Below are 25,051 nucleotides of genomic sequence, written 5' to 3'. Positions count from 1 at the left end.
AGATAGCGGTTAGGGTTGCACAACTTTGTCAATTCACTAAAAAGCATTGAATTGCCTACTTTTAAAGGGTTACTGTATAGGAATTACAGCTCAAAAAAAAAGATAAAAGCAAAATGATCTAAATCTACTATAGCAAAATATGAGGCTATGACAAAGCTTGACATGTGGTACACAGACATGTATTATATAGTCTCCACACCTTTCTGTACTCCTGAAATATTTCCTTTTAAAAAGGGGGTACAGCAACTTTTTTAAAGTGTGGTATGGCATGAGGAAAAAAACAGTACCAGAAAAGGAAAAGATCCAGAAACCGACCCAGGTTTGTATAAGAACATAAGCATATTTTAAAGGATCCATTTCAAATCCTGGGAGGAAAACAGATTATTCAAAATACCAACAGCCATTTGGAAAAACAAATCCGGAAGTTGGAGTCCATTCCAGGACCTTCCCACCTTCCAGAGTTCAATGAAATTTCTGATAAACAACTGGGTAGTCACATCCCCATCCTCCTCCTCTTGGCAAAAAAGTTTGTGATGAGGTTACTCTAAAAGGCTCCAATAAAAACAACAATAGCATTAAAAATGTTGTGGGCAAATTGATTTCTTAGAAAAGGTTAAGTTGTAATTCCAGTTGTACCCTGATCACCAAGTAGTAGGTTTGCTGAGTACTAACTGTAAAGTCCTTTACACGAAGCCTGTGCTTAAGTGCTATGTTGATTACAGCACCTGGAACTGAATATCACTAATCAGAAAACTCTTCACTGCGTAAGTTCTGAATAACGGGAAAAGAAACACATTCACTCAACAATGTTTAGCACCAACTAAGCACAGAACACTGGATACGCAGGGACGAACGAAACAAACTGCAACAAAGCAGGGGATGGAAGTCTAGTAAGACAAGAGACATGGCATAACACTCAACAAGAAAAGACAGGCAGAAGGAACTCAGAGGGAACAGCAAAGAAATCTGCTTGCGTCATGGTGAGAGACCACAGTAAGACAGTTTATAAGAGCAATCCCACCTTGCCGACAGCATGGCACTAAGGCAACTACCACACCTAAGAGAAGTAGTACACATTCTTCACCAGGTATCTTACGAGATTAAAAATATCTTCAAAGGCTGTTTTTGCTCTATAGTTTGAATCAGCTGAGGAAGAATCAGAATGAAAAGATTAATTAGGAGTATCTTCAAATGATCTAAAATTAGGTCCTAAGAAGCTATGTAGTGGATAGAAGAGTGATTTCAGGCTATCTTTCAAATAGATATCCTGAAACCATGTGATCACAGAGTGGGAAAGAGGAAAAAAAACACCCCCCCGAAGAAAGTTAAGAGGAAAAGAACATCAACTTAATTCAGTCTACCCACAACTGTACCTGTTGGTGGCAGCATCCTGAACACTGGCATTTTTATGACTTAATAAGCTATCTTCTCTTGTAACCTAAGAAAAAGAAATCATAAAAATTAAATCTCCTCAATACACTGCAATAACCTATATGGGAATAGAATCTAGAAAAGAGTGGATATATTAACTGACTCACTCTGCTGTACAGCAGAAACTAACACAACATTATAAATCAACTATACTCCAATAAAAATTAATTTATAAAAAATTAAATCTCTCTCATGGATAATAAAGTAATAAATTTACATTCCTTTCCAGTAAAAATAGAAGTATCTGTTTGCTTCAGTTCCAGAAAGAGGTAACCATACCTTATCTATGGAAATACAGGTACTGTACCCAGCACAATCCTATCCCACGCCCAAATTCATACTCCAAGTTTCCACTTCATTATGTTGGTCTACGAATCCATACGCTTTACTAGACAGCTCTAAATCATTTAAGACACAATGGTATGTTAGTCGATGTACACAGAATCCAAAAAGATTCAATGCCAGAATTTTTCAAATTTACATGATAAAAAGAAGAAACAGACGTTAAGCTGCGTATCTGGCTTTTTGTTTTTCCCTGAGTACAAGGAATATTTCAGAGGAGAATTCTAAAAAATCTTTCTGAAGAGGTCAGTTAGTTTTTCCCCTCAACTTTATTGAGGTATCATTTACATACAGTAAAATGCACACATTTTAAATGTACGGTTTGGTGCATAATCAACACTACAATCAACATATGTAACACTTCTACTACCCCAAATGTTCCCTTGAGGCTTCCGATGCAATCCCACCAAAAATCCATACACGTGGCCAGCAGTGATCTGTGCTTTCCATAGTTTCATATAAATGGAATCGTAACATCCTTCTGTGGCTCCCTCTTTAGAGTAACAGGATGTTTTTGAGGTTCACCCACGGTGTTGCATGTGTCACTAACGCCTTCCTTTTTGCGTGCTGAGTAGCTTTCCACTGTATGGATACACCGCAATTTGTTTACCTGTTTACTTGTTGATGGACATTTGGATGGTTTCTAGTTTTTACCTATTACAAGCAAAGGTGCCAGGAACATTCATGTACTAATACCTGTGTGAACCTACGCTTTTATTTCTCTTGAGTAAATACCTAAGAGTGGGGCTGCTGGGTCATATGCTAAGTGTACGTTTAATATTTTACCAACTCTTTTTTTAAAATTAATTAATTTTTGGCTGCATTGGGTATTCTTTGCTGTGTGCGGGCTTTCTCTAGTTGCATCGAGCGGGGGCTGCTCTTCGTTGTGGCGCACGGGCTTCTCATTGCGGGGGCTTCTCTTGTCGCGGAGCACGGGCTCTAGGCGCACAGGCTTCAGTAGTTCTGGCGCACAGGCTTAGTAGCTCCACCACATGTGGGAACTTCCGGGACCAGGGATCGAACCTGTGTCCCCTGCATTGGCAGGCGGACTCTCAACGACTGCACCACCAGGGAAACCCTTACCAACTCTTATAAAGTACTTGGAACATTTTATGTTCTTACCAGCTGCGTGCATTGCAGGCCTACCATCACTGCCCACACGGGCGTGTCAGTTGTTAACTTTAGCTATGAATTACAATGTTAGCTGTAGACTTTTTTCATAGATACCCTTTATCAGGCTGAAGTTCCATTCTATTCCTAGTTTGCTGTGAGCTTTTATCATGAACAAGTGTTAAATAACGTGAAATACCTTCTCCAAATAAACTGAGACAATTTCCCTTATTTTCTAATATGTTGTACTATACTGGTTTTTGAACAATAAACCAACTTTTTTCCTGAGATAAACCCTACTTGGCCATGGTGTACTATCCTGTTTATAAGCTGTTCAGTATGATCTGCTTCTACTCTGTTAAGGACTTTTGAGTCCATGTTCAAGAACAGTCCTGGTCTGTAGCTGCTTTTCTTGTACTCCCTCCCTCTGGCTTTGGTGTCAGGCTGAGACTAGTCTCATAAAACGAGTTGGGAAGTGCTCCCTGCTCTCCTAATTCCTGAAAGAGCTTGTGTAGAACGGTCATTACTTCTTCCTTAAATGTTCAGTAGACCTCAACAACGAAGGCATCTGGTCCTGAATTTTTCTTTGTGGGATGATTTTAACTATAAAACAAAATCTTTCATTTAGGGCTATTCAAGTTATTTCTCTCTTGTTCAAGTCAAAACAGGTCCAAAGTACAACTGAAACGTGAGGTGACAAAAAACTGTCACCACCACTGCTGCTACAATAGGCGGTGTCAACATCGGGATCAACACTTACTAAACACTAATTCTGTGCCAGAAGCCATTCTGTGGCCTTTACCTTTATCATTTTATTTCATCCTTATAACCCACCTTAGGGAAGGTATTACCATCACCCTTTTTACACATAATTAAACTGAGGCTCAGGGAATTAACTAACTTGCCAAGTCACAAAGCTAATCGGCGACTAGCTACTACTAGATTAGAAACAGGATTCAAACTCCAGTTGTCTGATTCCAGAGCTTGTACTGCCGTATTTTATATTTGTTTTTATATATAAATATTATGTTTTATGTTTACACTGGGGTGAGAAGGTACATAAAATGCACGAACGATATTCCTCAAGTCCTCTCAGTTCTCCTCAAGGCTTGTGCCTGGGAACACAATGGGTAAAGAGCCCCTTCTCAGCAACAGGATTATTTTGAAATCCTAGTTGACAACAGGACTTGGTGAGACAGGCTTCTGTCCTGTTTCAGCGCAGAGGATAACCTGAAAGTTGGGGAGGGCCAAGGAAAAGCTGATTTTGAGAGCATGGACGCCATCAACTTCATGGGGGGTGGTCCCTACCCACTGCACCCTCATGAGATGACACAGCCAACTCTTCGCCTTATAACCATCACTCTGTTGCAAATAACATCACAATTTTGCTGAACTGGGGGTAGATGGGTGGTGGGGAACAATGAATTGATAAAGAAAGACCTAAAGTCACAGACTTAATATTGACAGGAACCTAAAAATCACTATAGCATTTCCAGCTATAAAAGTGACAAAGGTTAGGGACTCACTTCTGCAGGAATTTGGCTTTTAACTTCTTACACTGTAGAGCAGCATCTTTACTCTTTTTCTCCTGTGACTCCCCCCTCTTAATCTTGCCTGAGTAGAAGTGGAGTTGGGAAGGCATCTGCCACCTTTGTTTTGTCTTTTTTTCCTTTTTTTGGGCACACGGGATCTCAGTTCCGCGACCAGGCGTGGAACCCGCACCCTCTGCGGTGGAAGCGTGGAGTCCTGACCACTGGGCCGCCGGGGAAGTGCCGGCATTGCCAGCTTGCGTGTGCTTCCTGGTACTATTCTCTCTAATCACTGGCCAAGTCACTCATGTCTACCGTTCGTGTACTTTCTTTGTTCTACAGGGTCTCCTTCCACTTCACCAGAACCCTAGTAAAGGCAGCTTACCTTCTGCACTGCTTCTACTTGAGCCTTCAAAATGTTACTCTTCAAGTCAGGAGGAACTCTCCTGGCATTCAATGCTGGGCTGTCAATGGCATTATTCAGACATTTCTCAGTTAACTTCACCACTTCCTCCTAGATATTAAAAATATACTGTAAGCAACTCTGAGAGCATATAACTAAATGGAAACAGAAAAGGACTGATGAAAGTTCATATTCAGACGATCAGGGAATCACGTGTCTCAGGCAGTCATATCCTACTCCAGGAAGAGTCGACTCTTACATGGGGTTTCAAACTAAGGCGCACTAATCACAAACAAGAACTATGGCTTGGCAGGGACCCCTGGAAATCATCTAGCCCAATTTCCTGTCTTTAAGCAACTCAATAACTAACGATACCACCCTGGACAAATGCCTGAAATAAACCACAGACTGTGTGCCTTTTGCTGCAATTAATTTCAATTGGATTTTAGGTCAGGCCCTACGCAGGCTAATCCCTGTGGTTCTGGAACTGTCACCAGGTAGATGACTGTGTCTGAGATTATGTTACATGGCCAGAAGGAGGTCACTATCAGGTAAAGACTTACGAAAATGATAAAATAAAGCACAAGTCCACTCAATGAAGATCATAATTGAAACAATATAAAGTAACTATTATGAAAAGAAATGGGAGAAAGCAAATTAATAAGTTTAAATTATCTGCACTACAACTGATATTTTACCTGACTTGAATGACAATCAATAATAACAACAACTACCATTATCATTACTATGGTTACCATTTAACACTGGGCTAAATAACAAACTCACTCTAAATACTTTCTTCGTCTCAGATACAGCTTTTGTTCTATAAAACAGGCTAGCTGCCACGTATGGGATTACATACTGCACCGCTCTTTCAGGTTTGAAAATATTTAACTAATGTGCTTATTCTAATCTGGTTTTTCTACGTGTGGTCTCCACACATCTGCCTCTGGGTGGGACCCCAAAATGTGAATGTTTAACAAGCTTCCCTGCGTGATTCTGACACCTCTAAACGTTTAAGAATCACTACTTTGCACTAGACTGTAACTTCCTAGTCTTTAGAATGGTTCCCAGCAAGTGAAAGAAGACCTGATATCCTTTTTCAACCATGCCTCGTTCACACCACATGATCCAGCAATCCCACCTCTGGGCATACGTCCAAAGGAAACAAAATCACTATCCCGAATAGATCTGCACCCCCAGGTGCACTGCAGCCAAGACATGGAAACAACCGCAGGGCCCATCAAAGATGATGAAAAGTATGTAAAGTACACACACACACATACACATAAATACACACACACAAAGAAATACTGTTCAGCCTTTAAAAAGAAGGAAATCCCGCCATTTTCAACAACCCAGATGAAGCTGGAGGCCTCGTGCCGAGTGAACCAAGCCAGATAGAGAACAACAAATACTGCACAGCACTACTCAGATGTGGGACCTAAAAAAAAATTCTAAATCAGAAACAGAGAGCAGAATGGTTGCCAGGGACTAGGGGGTGGGATAGCAGAGGGAGGTTGGTACAAGTTATCAGATGAATAAATCCTGAGGACCCAATGTACAGCATGGTGACTACAGTTAATTATACTGTTTTTTACACTCGAAATTTGCTGAGACAGTAGATCTCAAGCGCTCTCACTAAAAAAACAAAACAAAATGAAAAGGTAACTTATGTGAGGTGACAGATATGTCAACTAATTGGACTGTAGGAATCATTTCACAATGTATACTTACACCAAATCATCAAGGTGTACACTTTAAAGATATTTAAATTTTATTTGTCAATTATACCTCAGTAAAGCTGGAAAAATATCATGGCTAGTTCAAATGCTTTGACATTTTCTTTTCAGAGACAATTACATGGCAGACTTGAGATTATTTGCTAATCATTTATATTTGCACGTCACAGGATTCTCAGAGCAACCTGCCTCTGATATAGGCAAGTATTTATTTTCCTGCCTATATTAAAAGCAAAAACAAGAATTCAACACACGCAGACTTGAGATTATTTGCTAATCATTTATATTTGCACGTCACAGGATTCTCAGAGCAACCTGCCTCTGATATAGGCAAGTATTTATTTTCCTGCCTATATTAAAAGCAAAAACAAGAATTCAACACACGTATCACAGGTAAAAGTACCCGTGACTGTTACCATCTTTCTGGAAGGCCATTTTGCAAAAGTACCAAAGGCTTTTAAATTATTCCTGGAATTTGACCTAACGCTGTGCCGCACCATGCGGCTTGCGGGATCTTAGTTCCCAGACCAGGGACTGAACCCGACCCAGGCAGTGAAAGTGCAGAGTCCTAACCACTGGACCACCAGGGAAGTCCCAAAACTAACACTTCTACTTCCCAGTAAAATAATCAAAGATGATGGCAGATACTTACTTATAAGACTGCCAGAGCACTGATTATGACGGTGAAAATTAGCAACAATCTAAATGACTAACAGGAGACTGAGTAAATGCAGTGATGATATATGCATGCCATTTAACTACCATCGGTAATATGTTATTGAAATAAAGAGAGTTATAATGGATTAGTTATAAAAAAACAGTGTTATTGCATTTTTATTAAAAAAAATATATATATCACATTTCAAGGTTTGGTTTAAAATGTTAACCATAGTTACCTCTTAGTACTGGGATAATGGAGGTTGGATAATGTCCTGCTTTTTAAAATCTTTATGTTGTGTTACTACGCTGCTGACATGTCTGCCTTGGATGGCCAAAATGTGCAAACAGAAGACCGAAAGAACTAAAAAGACACCCTGATTCCTAAACACCCCAAACATGACTGGACACTCAAACTCTCCTGTAGAGCCGTCCTTGCTGCCATCAGAGTCAGCTTAGTTAGGAGCTTAAGTCGGGTTAAAGTCATCCAAAGTCTGCTTCAGTTTGTTACCAAGCAAGGGGTCATGCGCTCGCAGCACAGAAAGCCAAACTCTGACAGCGGGTGTTTGCAGCAAAGTAGGGTGCCAAGCAAGGAGAACAGGCAGCTCATGCGCAAAAGACCTGAACTCCCTGACGGCTTTCAAGCAAGGGTCTTTAAAGACATTGTTAGGGAAGAGGGTCCAGGATGCGTGATCAACCTGTGGACCTTCTTCTGATTGGCTGGTGGTAAAAGGGTGATGACACGGGAACCTCAACCTTCTGGTTCCAACCAGTCTCGGGTCGACATGCTTGCAGTCAGCACACCGTCACCATCCCGCAGCGGGTGGGGGTCTCAGCTTCTGCAGAACAGCTCAGAGATACGCAGCAGACGGTTCTCCACATCCCTTCAGGAGGACCTAGGAGCCCGGTGACTCTACTGTCCTAATCATTAACTGCTTGAGTCGGCTCTCTGGAACTCAGGGAAGGCCCAGGAGACTACAGCCTGTTTCCTACAAACAAGAAACGGGGGACATGGAGAGGCTTTTTGTTCCTGGGAGGGCCCCACGGGGTTCTGCTTGGTTTCAGTCCCCCCTCTTCTTGGATCCTCCTCAATCCTGAGGGGAACAGGGGCAGGACAAGAAAGGGAATGACGTTTCTGGATAGAGAGATTAATCATCAACTCAGCAGGGCCACTCAGTGTTTGAAGTTCTCAACCGGAATGCCATCACATCTAAACTCAAAACCACTCTTGAAACAATCCTGGCTAGAAGAGAAGTCTTATTTCTGAGAGCTCCTTCTTTAAATGGCTCAGAAAACTGAAACTGTTTAATTGAAAAAAAAATTGTATAAGCCTTTTAACTAAAGTGAAGTTCTTTTTAGTTCTAACCTTGGAGAGACGCAAAGAGTTATTTTAAGGTTGGTATGGTTCACTCTTTTTGAGACTTTAATAAAATTTGGACCCACTTTCCAGAAAAACGTGTAAGTGAATCAAAGACAAGAACATGTATTCAATTTTATAGGGTTTAAGGCACTCCTCATAATTATTCATGGGTAGATCCATGATTTGCAAGAATCTTGCTTTAGAAGAACACATACAATTTGCCTTGTATTTTACCTAAATAATACACAAAAGTTTTAACCACTTTATAAAGTTTATTCCCCTTAAACTGTTGAATGTATCTAAATGAAGCCAGAAGAGCCCCTGAGATCATGATAAAAGAGATGTGAACTTTTAGAGCTAGCTTACCATATAAACTAAAAAATGCTAAGATACAAACAGCTTAACAGCCTGATTTCCAGACTTAAAAATTATTCTTTAAAAAGCCGGCACCTGGGACTTCCCTGGTGGTCTAGCGGTTAAGACTACGCTTCCACTGCAGGGGGCATGGGTTCAATCCCTTGGTTGAGGAACTAAGATCCCATATACTACACAGTGCGGCCAAAAAATAAAAATTAAAAATTAAAAAATTAAAAAAAATAAAAAAAGAAAACCTGCACCAACAATATTAGTATAATGTTAGTAGCTATTCTTTAAGCTGAAAATGTCAAGGGGTAGCAGAATACGCCATCCCCAAATATGCCACTTTGGGGCATATTATTTTGAGCTGAAGGCAATTGAGAAGAAGCAGATACAAGAAACACTCCGTCCTTACCCTATTTGCCTAAAAGCAGGACAGAAATTTACAAAGGAGTCCCTCCTTCCCTCTCTACCGGGAAGGACAAATGTTAATCCCTGCAAACAACTCAAACCCTTATCATGAAAAGCAAGGACTTAAAGCTGCATAACAAGCCTTACTGCTGTTTACCCCGCCTTTCCTTGTACTCTCCACCAACTACCCCTTTCTTTTTTCTGACTTTAGCTGAAGATGGTATTTAGCTGCAATTCTAAGCCACCTCTGAGAGTTACTCACTCTTCCCTGGTAGCTCCCACCTATACCTGAGATACACATATCAATCAACTTCTGTTTTTCTCTTGTTAATCTGTCTTTTGAAACAGAGGTCTCAGCCAAGAACTGAGAATGGTAGAGGGGGAAATTATTTCTCTCCCCTACAGCAGTTACTGTCAAATAGGAGATATTTGCCTTTGCGTTTGTAAAAGTATCATTTCTATTTACTGCTTACATAATACACAACAGCCCACAGATCCCTGGACAAGGGTGACCTTTGCACGGCTAATGTCTGAAGACTTCCCCAAAGGGAAGTCACACCCATCACCACACCTCCTGTGTCCAAATTGAGGGTAGAGGGAAAGAAAGTAACCACTTACAGAACCAAACTATCAATAAAACGTTTGGAGTCACTTGTGTCAGGGACAAAATGGAGACAGTCAACACAGGCACACGAAGGACACTTAACCTAACCTTGCAGCATGTACAGCTCTCCTCAGAGGTCGGCAGAGGACCCCAGCCAAGCCCCACACACTAAGTCCGTCCAAGCCAGCTCTGTGCTTCCTGTTGCCCTAACTCAGCTACTCTGATCCAAATAAGAAAGAAGACCACTAGGCAACCAGGCAGCTGAAAAAAACAAAAAAACTTCTGCATTTCTCCCATAAAACCCCTTAATCTGTCAGCAACTTGGAACTTAACTGCTCCCACAGTCTTGCGTTTCCAGGCTTGCAGGTCAAAATCCTTGCAATAAGTTCATCTTTTTGCTTTGTCTTATTCAGAGTGCAGATTTTGGGTTTTGCTATACTTTTTGGTTATACCCTATTAAGGTTTGGATACAAAGAAAATCAAAAGCGTAAAAACGACAAAGATTATTCCAAACCTTGTGTGGTAGCAACCTGCTGCTAGATTACATTCCCAACAACAAGAGAAGGACAACCTGCAGGCCAAACCTGGCCCACACCTGCTGTAGTAAGTAAACCTGATGGGAACACGGCCATACCCGGGCCCAGTGGCTGCTCTCCCGCCACGGTGGCAGAGTCGAGTACAATGACAGAGACTGTACGGCGGCCTAGACCAAACTATTTACTGACCTTTTAATGAAACAGGCTGCCAACCTGTGGTCAAGAGAACAGTCATCGTGCCTGACTTTTAATCCTTTCCCTAAAAAGATGAGTGGCTAAAGACCACGCCTTCACTGTGCCCCGACCCCACTAACAAATGCAGGTTAGGTTTTGTTTCAAGCATTTTGTAAAATTTTCTGGTCAAGGAACAAGAAAAAATGATTCTTGAAATGAAATTTGAAGATAAAGAAAATTCTGGAATTGTCTCAAGTAATTAAGAAGAAGAAGGTAACTCAAAAATCTATACATCTTGACACAGCATAAGCCCTAAGGACTTCCAACACAAGGTCAGGCAGACACCGTGAACATATTTCCAACACGAGGAGGCCCCGAGGAAGGGGAAAGTCCCCACGACGACACTGAGAGCCGTCAGTGTCAGCACCCCCAGGTGGAAAGAACGCTCGCTTCATGCCACCACCAAAGTATCCAAAGAGCTGATCAAGTTAGGCTTAGCCTGAGGAACTTCCCACGCTGGGGAATCTGCTGCTTCCTAAGGCATCCTGTTCAATTCGCAGATATGTTAGGACGTGTTTTCCTACACCGAGGTGAAATCTGCGTAACTCTATCATCCTCACTGACCCTAACTCTTCGCTGAGGCTCCTAAAAAACAAGTTACTTCACTCCCTGTGTCACATCATACATAGCTCCTCAGATAGCCCCGAGATTACCGAGCCTCCGCTGTAACTGCGTCTCAAGACCCCTCACCACGCTCCTTTCTCAAACCCCTTTCGTGTTCCTAAGTTACTTTTCCCTCGCTCCCTTTGCGTACTGTGGTTGGATCCCCCCTTTCAAGCCCTTTCAGTTAACACGACAGAGGCGTCTCAGCAGCCACACTTCATACTCTGTTTACAGATTCTCAAACATTTTTTACACATGCTTGTTACATTCTACCTCCCGACCTTAATCCTACATTTGTGCCAGACTTGTCATAATATATATTCTTAAATCCAAACCATCATTCCAGCCTGTCAAAGTCTTCGTGGATCCGGATTCTTGTCTTTCAAACTGTACTCCCCAGCTGTTACCAACTGAAAATTCCATCAGCAGAGGAGACCTGCGATATTTCTATGGGTGAGACAGGTCCAAGTTTCCGGAGGGCCAAGATTTTGTCATTCTTCTGTGGATTCCCCACAATACTTACTATTTTATATCTTATTAAAAGTAAACAACACACAGGTTTGTAGGACTGAATCAACAGTGTACGGGTTCTCAAGTGACCGTATCAACCCTGGGTGGCGCAGGTCTGAAGGGGAGGAGGGCCCTCTGAAGTGGGGCCTCAAGACACGAGCTAGCAGTCCGCTCTGCTGTCAGTAGCGCTAGTCCGAGCCTCACGATTCTGGGGCTGGCTTAGAGCTTCTCAGTTACCCAATTCTTAGAGCTAATCGTCCGACAACTGACACTTTGTTTTAGAACAATATATTTTATTTACAATAGGCTTTTCATCATAAAATTACTTTACTCAGTAAAGCTGATGTTAAGATTAATTTGCATTCCTTAAGCAAACATTAACTGTTGATGGCAGAGGTACAGAAATCAGAGTGGATTAAAAGTGTGTCATATAAATAAAACATGAATCAACTTGAGAACTAAAATGTTGCTGCCATATCAGCAAAGGATGTTGCAGCCATCAAGCCACCACATTACAGCCGCCTGACAGTGAGCCCTGAGGGAACTCAGGACTGAAACAAATGGGCTGCCCACTGTCAAGTTCATCTAGAGTCATCCACTGCAGCCCCCTCCCCCAACACGGCGTACCCTGAGGGGACTCAGGATGGAAAAGGACAGGATGCTGGCCCCAGAGAGCTGAGGTACATATCAAAGGAATGATTTCAGTGAGCCCAGACTCTTGCACCTTCCCATATATAGAAAAGCACTAAATCCCTTAACGTGACATGCCTGGTTTTCTTTTATTAACAGTAATCTTTCGATGTTCCCACTACCGGGTCTTTGTTGCAAAAACTCCTATACATCCTCCCCCGCCTCTTTGGAGCCGGCCCTCAGAGCTATCTCAGATGCTGTGTCCCAGGCTCAAAGTACTAAGAAAGTCCACCAAATAACACACATCTCTCAACTTTTAGGTTGTGCTCTTTTTTCAGTTGACAAACTTGCACACAGCACTAGCTGAAGAGTTATTAACTAGTCTGATATCCCTTATTTATTAGTACAGTACTGAATTCTTTCCTGTTATTCCTGCCTGGCACTGAGTAAGCCCTCACTAAGTATTCGCTATTATTTTCCTAGCTACGTGAGCCCTAAAATACTCCTTGATGGCATACCATCCTTCACCTAACCCACTCTCTTACTCCCTGGCCTATCTTAAACCCACACTTGTACTCATTTTCCCAAGGCTTCAAAACGAATTTAATAGATCCTCTGGCTGAGAGGCTCAGTTACATTACAGCAAAGTGTGCAGGGAATTCTGCAAAAGAATCAAGCAGCTACTCGATGCATTTCCAGCGTGACAAACACCCTCTGCTCCCCACCTTCACCACCCCGCCAGGGTTCACCTGGCTTCGTTCTTCTTCAGGATCACTCCATGCCTCCGCTAAATTTTTGTCAAATTAATTGCCAACCATCTAAAGCTTGCATCTAAAGCTTTCAATTAACCCTTCTGTCTCTGACTCCGCATTCCCCTACCTTACAGAGACAGTAGAAAAAAATGACAATGTGAAGGAGACAGACCAGTATCATTGAAAAATACTGAGGGGTCAAAAAAAGGAAAGACTTTCTGAAACTGAATCAGCTTCTAAAAGACATTTCTAAGAAAAAACATAATAGAAGGAAAAAAAAGAAGACTTGGATTCAAAAGGACAATCTTAACAGCGACTATGTAAGAAAGAAGAACATCACTCTGTGCTCCGTACTGGTCTCTGAAGAACTCCAGCTAGTTATCCAGGGACGAAAGAGCACTGCAAGTCACATGTTCCCCTTTCCTCTTTAAAACCAAACCAAAACAAAATTCATTCAACAGGCCTGGGCTGGGCTGAATAAAAATAAAGATTTAATAACCATATCACTTTTGACTGTGTTTAAAAAAAACTTGAGATGACCTTATAGTTCGTAACGCTGATGCCCACGTTTCCTCCTGCACATCCACAAATCTCACCTTTTTAAATGGTGAAACAGGTTGATAAGCGTTCAGCACAGACAGATTTCCCAGGGAAAGAAAAGAAAAAGTACTGGCTTTCGATGGAAATGACTTCTCAGAGGTCTGGAGCTGTGGGACAGGCAACAAAGGAGGACTCTGAATACCTGGGTGCTGATGTTAACGTCCCTGTTGGGATGACTGGCTGGCAAAGGACCGCTTTCCATTTCAAGGTGTTTGAGCTTCTCTGAGGCATCTTTTAATGCTGAAAAAAAAAGGGGGAAACAGCCGCTTAGTCTGCCAGGCTGTCACAGCCGTGTGAGGGTGAAGACTTAGGCTTTCTCCACACCCCTCAACATCAGTTACCATCAATTACAGGTAATAACCCAGATCACTATGGAACAGATATTCTTTCTATCACCAAGAAACTCTCCATTAATTTGATTAAGAGCTAACCTAAATAGGAACATCACCCTGTATCTGCTCTGCTGGATGCGGAATCCCCATGGCATGCGTGGCTAAGAAAGCTCACAGCCACGAGAGTAGAGGAAAAGGCACAGGGCACCTGTGACACGGCCTTCCTTCCTAGGCACCACCCAAGCTCCCCCTGCAAACCTCAGCACTTGGCTGTTTCCTTTCCTTGGTCCTGACTACACACAGCCTACAACTAAACGTACGTGGAGCAAACTGATGAAGGACACACATTTATTCACTCACTGACTCAACATATTACATATTGGTGACATCAGGTGTGATGAAGGACAAGCGTTTTATCTTCACTACATGCCACCAGGCTGCAAAACACACTACAGATGAAATCCTGCAACCACTGAAAGATGATACATTAAAGACAATTTAGCTTTAAATGAGTTGTATTTAAATTCACAATTGTTAGTTGTATTAATCTTATTTTGCAGGGACCAATTTGGTAGGAGTTTGAATTTTTACATTGTCCACTTGACAAAGAAGCTGTTGAATGCCTAATAATTTCTATATAATCAGGCAGAAGGGAGGGGAAAACTATGAAATCATTTGCTCTTGGTCAAAGGGATCTTCCAAAAGTGTCCATCAATTAATTCTATACATCTTTCCCTTGGCTACACATTAGAATAAGATGTGGAATTTTTAAGAAATACTGATTCCCAGAGCTGACCCTAGAACAATGATATCAGATTTCCGAATGTAGTTTTCTGCCATTGGTAGTTTTTAAAATTCTCCAGGTGATTTTTAAAAAAAAATAAATTTACTTATTTATTTATTTTTGGCTGCATTGGGTCCTCGTTTCTGCGTGCGGGGGCTGCTCTTCATTGCAGTGCGCGGGCTTCTCATTGAGGTGGCTTCTCCTGTTCCGGAGCACGGGCTCCAGGCGTGTGGGCTTCAGTAGTCGTGACGCATGGGCTCAGTAGTGTGGCACACGGGCTTAGTTGCTCCACGGCATGTGGGATCTTCCCAGAACCCGTGTCTCCTGCATTGGCAGGTGGATTCTTAACCACTGCGCCACCAGGGAAGCCCCAGAACAAATTTTTAATGCCAGTTACCAGCAGTACTTCAGCATGTTCTATGAAGCAGAAGCACTGTGCAACTTTTCATTAATGTTTCTTTCTAAATTACTAAATACTATTGCTGTATTCTACACTCCTCAGAGACAACAGCATACTCACTGGCAATTTCCAATAAGTTGTTTAAAGAGAGTGTCTTAATTTTAGCAACAGAAATCAAAATTGGCAAGAGCCACATAAACATAAGCTGCTTTTAAATGAACACACACTGAGATTCAACAGAAAGCTCCTGTTTAAAGACAGTTTATGCTTTAATATCAAATCAAACTCATAAGTATATAGAAATTTTCAATGTGTAATTTACTGTTTCCTTTTAACCTTTTAAAAAGTTAAGGAAAGCAGCATTCTTTCTGGATTATTAATTTTTGTGGGTCTGGGCAACAATAGCCCTCATTAATAACAAAATACTAGGGCTTCCCTGGTGGCGCAGTGGTTGAGAATCTGCCTGCCAATGCAGGGGACATGGGTTCGAGCCCTGGTCTGGGAAGATCCCACATGCCGCGGAGCAACTAGACCCGTGAGCCACAATTACTGAGCTTGCGCGTCTGGAGCCTGTGCTCCGCAACAAGAGAGGCCGTGATAGTGAAAGGCCCGCGCACCGCGATGAAGACTGGCCTCCGCTTGCCGTAACTGGAGAAAGCCCTCGTACAGAAACGAAGACCCAACACAGCCATAAATAAATAAAATAAATAAATAAATAAAAATTAAAACAAAACAAAACAAAACAAAATAAAATACTCTCTGTGAACTAATGGAATGTCCAAACATTCATTCAATCCTGTGCCCTAGATCTCTAAGGAAACTTTTTACTCTTAATTTTCACTCAAGAAACAAAGTAAAAAGCAAATTTGAAAATTCAAAAATGTTTAAGAACTTATAAATGATACAAATGTTTAATGGTCTCAATTATGTGATCTTAAATATTTCAATGGACCCTTAAGCCAAAAAGGCAAGAAGGCATAACTATTCTACAGTAACATTTCAAATCCAACTACTGCATAAAATATTCTTAGAGGAACTGCCATTTCAAAGGCGGGCAGACTAGGGCGATGCCAGTGATGTTACACAGAATGTCTAGTTACGCCTCACTCACCTTCCAGCCCCTCTAATCCAGCCTGCCTGGCGGCTGTGCTCACTTCGCCTGGGGCTTGGGATATGGCCATGGTGTCAGGTGCCCCAACTACATCATCAATGGTTGTTTCCAGTAAGTCTGGACTATCTAGCAAATCAATCTTCAGAGGCAAGCTATAAAGGTAACAGAAAACTTAATTAAACCAAGAAGTTTATCTGGAAAAGAATTTAAAATACTAACAAAAATCTCTGCTGGAAAAATAATTCATTTAATAGTTTGGATCCCAAGTAGTTTATTCATCTGTCAAAACCCTCTGGGCAGATTCTCTTCCATCCAAGATGGAGTAAAAGGAACTGAATTTAGCTTCCCAACTGAAATAACCTAAGGGGAAAACAATGTACAAGACATAAGACCTCAAACAACAGAAGGCAGTGATCCTGAGCTTTGGAAAACAAATGAGGAGCCCTGTGCTTGACCTGAGGGAGTCCCCGGGCCGGGGTGCAGAGGGAGTGCAGTGCGGCAGAGCACAGAGGCCCCCCTTGGCTGACAGCGCAGGGAGACCAAGGCAGCCGGAGTTCACAGCACAGGCTACCAGACAGGAGAGAGCAGCCCGGCAAGGAGAGAATCCTACAGGTCTGCAGAGGCCCCCCTCAAGTATGCAGGAGAGCACTGATCAGGGAACGTGTGTAAGGAAACTCCCTGAGGCTGGGAAGGAACTAGTGGCACTCACACTGGGCCACAGTGCCCCCTCCACGGACAGCATGTAAAAAAACGTAATTCAAGGGCATTTAGTATTAGGAAGGTCCTGCCTCTGTAGTAGAGAGTAATTAACCCAGACTGACCATGGCAACAAACCCACTTAACACATCATAAAAGACCTGAAAGGATCAAACTGCTTCCAAGTAACTTAACTGCATCCCAAGACAAAGCTCAAGAGGACTGAGAGGAACACAGAATGATCTGGCACACAACAAAGTAAATTTCACATGTCAGGCACCCAAAGATTATCAGGAATGCAAAAAGGCAGAAAAAGACATCTCATACTAAAGAGAATAATCAGTCAAGAGAAACTGACACAGATACCAGAATTAGCAGTGAAAGACACATAGTTATTGTAACTGTATTCCATATCCTCAAAACTTAAGCAGAAACTAGAAGATACAAAAAAGCCCCAAACCAAACTACTAGAGATGGAAACCACAATTATCTGAGATGAAAAATATACTGGATGAGATGGACAGCAGATTAGATTTTAGAAAAGATACTGAACTTAATGGCATAGCAATAGAAACTATCCAAAATAAAAGACTCAGGGAAAAAGGAATCTGCCAAATTAAAAGAATGTCAGTTATTCTTTGTGGGACAACTTCAAGCAACCTACTGTATGAATAACTGGAGTCCCACAGTGGGGGCGGGACACAACAAATATCTGAAGAAAAGAATGGCTGATGTGTTTACAAATCCAATGAAAACTATAAACCCACAGATCCAAGAATTTCAGGAAACCCTAAACACGAGAAACATGAAGAAAACTACACCAAAGCATATCATAACCACACTGCTTAAAGCCAATGATGAAAAGAAAAACTTAAAAGCAGCCAAAACATTGTATGTTCAAAGGAGTAAGATAAGGATGACAGCAAGCCAAAGCAATCTTTTATTTTATTTTTTTATTATTAACCTATTTTATACATATTAGTGTATACATGTCAATCCCAATCTCCCAATTCATCCCACCACCACCACCACTCCCCCACCCCACTTTCCCCCCTCGGTATCCGTAAGGTCAAAGCAGTCTTGAGAAAGAAAAATGAAGCTGGAAGAATCAGGCTCCCTGACTTCAGATTATACTACGAAGCTACAGTCATCAAAACAGTATGGTACTGGCATAAAAATAGAAATATAGATCAATGGAACAGGATAGAAAGCCCAGAGATAAACCCTATGGTCAATTAATCTAAAACAAAGGAGGCAAGAGTACACAACGGTGGAAAGACAGTTTCTTCAACAAACAGTGCTGGGAAAACTGGACAGCTACATGTACAAAACTGAAATTAGATCATTCTTTAACACCATACACAAAAATAAGCTCAAAATGGATTAAAGGCCTAAATGTGAGACCGGACACTATAAAACTCCTAGAGGAAAACATAGGCAGAACACTCTCTGACATAAATTGCAGCAATATCTTTTTTGATCTGTCTCCCAGAGTGATGGAAATAAAAACAAAAATAAACAAATGGGACCTAATTAAACTCAAAAGCTTTTGCACATCAAAGGAAACCATAAACAAAACGAAAAGACAACCCACAGGTTGGGAGAAAATATTTGCAAATGATGTGACCAAAAGGGGATTAATCTCCAAAATTTACAAACATCTCAAGAGGCTTAATATCATCAAAAAAAATAACCCAATCAAAAAGTGGGCAGAAGACCTAAATAGACACTTCTCCAAAGAAGACACACAGATGGCCAAGAGGCACATGAAAAGATGTTCAACATCGCTGATTATTAGAGAAATGCAAATCAAAACTACAATGAGGTCACCTCACACCAGTCAAAATGGCCATCATCAAAAAATCCACAAACAATATAAATGCTGGAGAGGGTGTGGAGAAAAGGGAACCCTCCTACACTGCTGGTGGGAATGTAAATTGATACAGCCACTATGGAGAAAAGTAGGGAGGTTCCTTAAAAAACTAGAAATAGAACTACCATACGACCCAGCAATCCCACTCCTGGGAATATATCCAGAAAAAAACGTGGTCTGAAAGGGTACATGCACCCCAATGTTCACTGCAGCACTGTTTACAACAGCCAATACATGGAAGAAAGCTAAATATCCATCAACAGAGGAGTGGATAAAGAAGATGTACATATATACAATGGAATATTACTCAGCCATTAAAAAGAATGAAATAATGCCATTTGCAGCAACATGGATGGACCTAGAGATTGTCATACTGAGTGAAGTAAGTCAGACAGAGAAAGAGAAATATCGTATGATACCCCTTATATGCAGAATCTAAAAAGAAATGATACAAATGGACTTATTTACAAAAACAGGAAGAGACTGACAGATTTAGAGAACAAAGGGGGGTTACTAGGGGGGAAGGATAGGGGGAAGACACAGTTAGGGAGTTTGGGATTGACGTGTACACACTGCTATATTTAAAATGGATAACCAACAAGGACCCACTGTATAGCACAGGGAACTCTGCTCAATGTTATGGGGTAGCCTGGATGGAAGGGGAGTTTGGGGGGGAGAATGGATACATGTATATGTATGGCTGAGTCGCTTGCTGTGCACCTGAAACTATCAGAGCATTGTTAATCAGCTATATTCCAGTATAAAATGTTTAAAAAAAAAAAAAGGATGACAGCAGATTTCTTATCAGAAATAATGCAAACTAGAGGTTGGTGGAGGAGTATCTTAAAAGCGCTGAAAGAAGAAAGCGTATCAACCCAAATTTTATATCCAGCCAAAAAGCTTTCAAAAATAAAGGAAAACCTATGTATATACCAAATAAAAGTGAAAACAAACAACCACACAAAAATGTATACACAAATGTTCATGGCACCATTATTCATAATAGCCAAAAACATGGAAACAACCCAAATGCCCATCAACTGAGGAATGGATAAATAAAATGTGGTATATCCACAGAGTGGCATAATAATCAGCAATAAAAGGAGTGAAGTACTGATACATGCTAGGACCCTTGAAAACATAATGCTAAGGGGAAAAAGCCAGACACAAAATACCACATATCGTATGAGTCCATCTGTATGAAATGTCCAGAACAGGCAAATCCACAGATGCAGAAAGTAGATCTGTGGTCACCAGGGGCTGGAGAAGAAAGGGGACTGACTGCTGTGGTGTAAGGTCTGAAGTTAAGCTTCAACAGCACGGGCTGCCTGGACGTCCCTGAGCCTCATGAGGCCCCAAAGGCCCAACCATGAGTTTCCCAGCTCTCACCAGATATGCCCTCCCAGTGAAGAAGGTTCCCCTCAACTATACCAGCTGCATCCCACCATGTTCCTAACCCCACAAGCTTCACTTCTCTGCCAGCCCGTGAAACTGTTCAGACGAGCCAATCACGTCCCCTCATGGGAACCAGGGTGGCTCATTCTCATGTCCCTATAAAGCCTGCCTCCCAAAGTCCATGTTTGTCCACTCTGCTCGCAAGTGCAACACGTACGAGGCCCCGCTGTTGTGGGGTTTCCTCCTCCCCTGAGCCATGAGTATGTGTCTAATAAACTGCTATCTGTCTCACCTGTCCAGGGCTGGGCGTTGTGTGTCTGGCCATCTTGTAGTATTTAGGGTGGGGGATCCCTCCCTCGCCAAAAGTATGAATAGGTGAGGAGCAGAACAACTAATAATGGGGATGGGGTTTCTTTGGGGGAGGGGTAAAACTATTCTCAAGTAAAACTGTAATAAAGGTGGCACAATGCTATCAATGTGCTAAAAACACTGAATTGTCCACTTTGGATACGTAAATGCTATGGTATGTGAATTATATCTTAATAAAGAAAAAAAGAAAGACAAATAAAAGGAATTCATGACCAAAAGACCAGCACTAAAAAATTGCTAAAGGAAGACCTACAGGCAGAAGTAAAACAAACAACGTATTGTGGGGTATAAAACACGGATAGAAGTAAAATGCTTGACAAATGATAGTACAAAGCCTGGGAGGGGAGAAATGGAAGTACACTACTGTAAAGTTCTTATACAACACATGGAATGGTATAATATCCCGTGAAAGCAGACTGTGATAAGTGAAAGTTGTACAGGCTAAAGTAACAAATAAAGTGAAAAAAACCCCCCCAAAACCCAAAGAGTTATAGCTGAGGAGTAAGAAGAGGATATAAATGGAATTTTTTAAAAAACACCTGATTAATGAAAAAAAAAAAAGAGAGGAAGATGGGACCAAGAAACAAATGGGACAAACAGGAAACAAATAGCAGGATGATAGACACAATCATATCAATAATCATATTAAAAGGAAGTAGTATAAACGTACCATTTTTAAAAAAAATTCAGTCTCTGTAGAGACTGTCAAAAATTGCCAATGCTGACTGTATTTCAAGTCATCACGGCAGGGTACTGGGAAGAGTTTTCAATTAGCAATAATCACGCCTCGGATAAACCTCATTGGCTATAATACTGCCACTGTGTAAAGCTAAAACATACCAATTTTCAGATGCAGAGACTGTCAGTTAAGATTTAAAAAGCAAAACCCAATTATGTGCTGCGTACATGAAACACAATTTAAATATGAAGAAACAAATTAATTAACAAAGACTAAAAATATAAATAGAAAAAGATATACCATGCTAACACTAGTCAAAAGAAAGCTACATTGAATATACTGATATCGAAGTAGAGTTCAGAGCAAAGAATAGTACTTAAAATGAAGATGATCATTTCATAAGGATAAGGGGGTCACTTAATCAAGAGAATATAACATTCCTAAATATTTATGAACTTAATGACAGCGCTTCAAAATACATGAAGCCAAAACTGAAAGAACTGCAAAGAGTAATAGATCAATTATGGTTGGAGATTTCAATACCCTTCTTTCAATAAGTGCTAGAACAGAAAATCAGCAAGGGTACAGTAGTCTTGAACAGCACTAACCACCAACTTTACCTAATTGACATTCAGAGAATACTCCATCAAAACATCAAAACACATGTTATTCTCAAGTGCATACAGAATAATCACTCAGACAGACAATATTCTGGGCCATAAAACAAGAGTCAATAAATTCAAAAGGACTCAAATCATACAAAGTATGTGTGTTCTTTGACCAGAACATAATTAAATTAGAAATCCAAAACAGAAAGTTCCTTGGAAAATCCCCAAATATTTGGAAACTATATAATGCACTTCTAAATAACCTATGGATCAAAAAAGATATGAGGGACTTCCCCGGTGGTGCAGTGGTTAAGAATTCACCTGCCAATGCAGGGGACACAGGTTCGATCCCTGGTGTGGGAAGATCCCACATGCCGTGGAGCAACTAAGCCCATGCGCCACAACTACTGAGCCTGCGCACCACAACTACTGAGCCCAAGTGCCACAACTACTGAAGCCCATGCGCCTGGAGCCCGCGCTCCGCAACAAGAGAAGCCACCGCAATGAGAAGCCTGCGCACCGCAAGGAGTAGCCCCACTCGCCACAACTAGAGAAAGCCCGCGCGCAGCAGCGAAGACCCAACGCAGCCCCAGAAAAATAAAAATAAATAAAATAAATTTATTAAAAAGATATGAAAAGGAAATTTAGAAAAGAATTTTGAACTATGAAAACGAAAGCACAACATATCCAAATTTGTAGGATGTCACTAAAGCAATAGTTAGAGGAATACTTATAACACTAAACATCCATATTAGGAAAGAAGAAAGTTTTCAAATCAATGACCTCAGCTTATACCTTGATAAACTAGAAAAAGAGCAAATTAAATACAAAGGAAGAGGAAGGCAGAAAATAATAAAGATAAAAGGGAAAAATAACAGAAAAAATGAATTAAACTGAGAGCTAGTTCTTTGAGAAGTTCAATATCATTAACAACTTCTAGCTAGACTGATAAAAAGAGAGAATACATATTTACAATATCAGGAGTCGGAAGAGTGACACCACTACAGATATTACAGATACTAATATGGTATAAGAGAATATTATTAACTTTATGCCAATAAATTCAATGACTTAGATGATATGCAAAAATTCCTTGAAAGACACAAACTACCAAAGCTCACTCTAGGAAAACAGAAAATCTGAATAGACATAGAAAAGTAAAGAAATTGAATCAGTAATTAAAAATCTTCTCACAAAGAGAAGCTCAGGCCCAGAGGACCTCCCTGGTAAATTCTATCAAATATTTAAAAGAAGAAATAATTCCAATCTTCAACAAAGTATTTCACAAATAGAGGAAAGGCAACATTCTCCAACTCATTCTATGAGCCCATTATTACCCTGATACTGGAGCCATTCCAAACACGTAACAAAAAATCAAGCAAGAAATAAAAGGGACTGTCCACCATGACCAGGTGGGATTTATCATAGGAATGCAAAGTTGGATTAATGTTTCAAAATCAATTAATGTAATATTACATTTTAATAAAAGAAAACATGATCATCTCAATAGATACAGGAAAAGCATTTGACAAAATCCAACAACACTCATGGCAAAAACTCTCAACAAACTAAGAACAGATGGAACATCTTCAATCTGATAAAGGGAATCTACAAAAAAATCAACAGCGAACATCATATTTAATGATGGATGACTGAAATCTTTCTCCTGTAAGTCAGAAACAAAACAAGGATGCCCACTCTGACCACTTCTATTCAACAATATACCAGAGGTTCTAAAAAGTGCAATAAGAAAAAAAAAGGCAATAGAAAAGTAAAGTAAATTAAGGGCCCAAATTAGAAAGGAAGAGGTTTTTATGTGCAGATGATAGAATCCCATACATAGAAAAGCCAATGGAATCCACAAAATGCTACTAGAAAGTAATAAACGAGTTCAACAAGGTTGCAGGATACAAGATCAACATGCAAAAATCAATTATATCTATACACTAGCAACAAATAACAGAAAACTGACATTAAAACAATTCCATTCACAATAGCATCAAAAAGAGTAACAACAGGGGAATTTCCTGGTGGTTCAGTGGGGTAAAGAATCCTCCTTCCAACGCAGGGGACACAGGTTCAATCCCTGGTCGGTGAACTAAGATCCCACATGCCGCGGGCAACTAAGCCCACATGCCACAACTACTGAGAGAAAACCTGTACGCCAGAACAAAGAGCCTGTGCTGCGACAAAAGATCCCACGTGCCTCAACGAAGACCTCACATGCCGCAACTAAGACCCGATGCAGCCAAAGAAAAAAAATAAATAAACAAAATAAATATTTAAGAAAAAAGAATAACAACAGGAATAAATTTAATAAAGGATATGCAGGACTTGTACAGTTAAAACTATAATAAATAAGGAGATCTAAATAAGTGGCAAGACGTTTCATGTTCACGGACTGAACACTTAATATTGTCAAGATGACAATCCTCCACAAACTGATCTATAAATTCAATGCATTCACTATCAAAATCCCAGCAGGCTTTTTTGTAGAAATGGACAAGCCAATCCTAAAATTTATATAAAATTCAAAGGAGCTAGAATAGCCAAATGCATTCTGAAAAAGAACAAAGTTGGAGGATACATGCTACCTGATTTCAAAACTTGCTATAAAACCACAGTAATTAGGACAGTGTGGTATTGGCACAAAAATAGTTATGTAAATCAACAGAACAAAATCGAGAGTCCAGAATTCCTTACATTTATGGTTGATTTTTGCCAAAACAAACCAACGGAAAAAAGGACAGTCTTTCAACAAACGGTGGCAAGACAACTAGAAATACATGCAAAAATATGAATTTAGACACTAACCTCACACCATACATAACAGTGAAATCAAAATAAATAACAGGGACTTCCCTGGTGGTCCAGTGGTAAAGAATGTGTCTTCCAAAGCAGGGACACGGGTTCGATCCCTGGTTAGGGAACTAAGATCCCACGTGCCGCGGGGCAACTGAGCCTGCGCGCCACTACCTGAGCTTGCCTGCCTC

General features: G+C 40.8%; 1 protein-coding gene and 1 non-coding gene across 3 annotated transcripts in view; both read right to left on the bottom strand.

Annotated features, from left to right (window-relative positions):
• The window catches only part of LOC137757790 (band 4.1-like protein 5), a 63,786-nt gene that overhangs the window by 16,873 nt on the left and 21,862 nt on the right, over window positions 1–25,051 (bottom strand). For both annotated transcript variants that reach the window (XM_068534382.1, XM_068534383.1), the window contains exons 2-5: window positions 16,439–16,590; window positions 13,954–14,051; window positions 4,798–4,926; window positions 1,374–1,438 (exon numbers count right to left, since the gene is read on the bottom strand). In XM_068534382.1, coding sequence (XP_068390483.1) covers window positions 1,374–1,438; window positions 4,798–4,926; window positions 13,954–14,051; window positions 16,439–16,508 — 362 coding nt within the window. In that variant the 5' untranslated portion in view covers window positions 16,509–16,590. The remainder of the gene's footprint in view (window positions 1–1,373; window positions 1,439–4,797; window positions 4,927–13,953; window positions 14,052–16,438; window positions 16,591–25,051) is intronic.
• Window positions 21,462–21,602, bottom strand: LOC137757791 (U4 spliceosomal RNA). Its single transcript, XR_011072481.1, has one exon. It is a non-coding gene; the product is annotated as a U4 spliceosomal RNA (small nuclear RNA).

The sequence above is a fragment of the Eschrichtius robustus genome, unplaced genomic scaffold (genome assembly GCF_028021215.1).
Source record: "Eschrichtius robustus isolate mEscRob2 unplaced genomic scaffold, mEscRob2.pri scaffold_403, whole genome shotgun sequence".
Taxonomy (NCBI): Eukaryota; Metazoa; Chordata; class Mammalia; order Artiodactyla; family Eschrichtiidae; genus Eschrichtius; species Eschrichtius robustus.
This window is presented reverse-complemented; position numbering and strand designations above follow the sequence as displayed.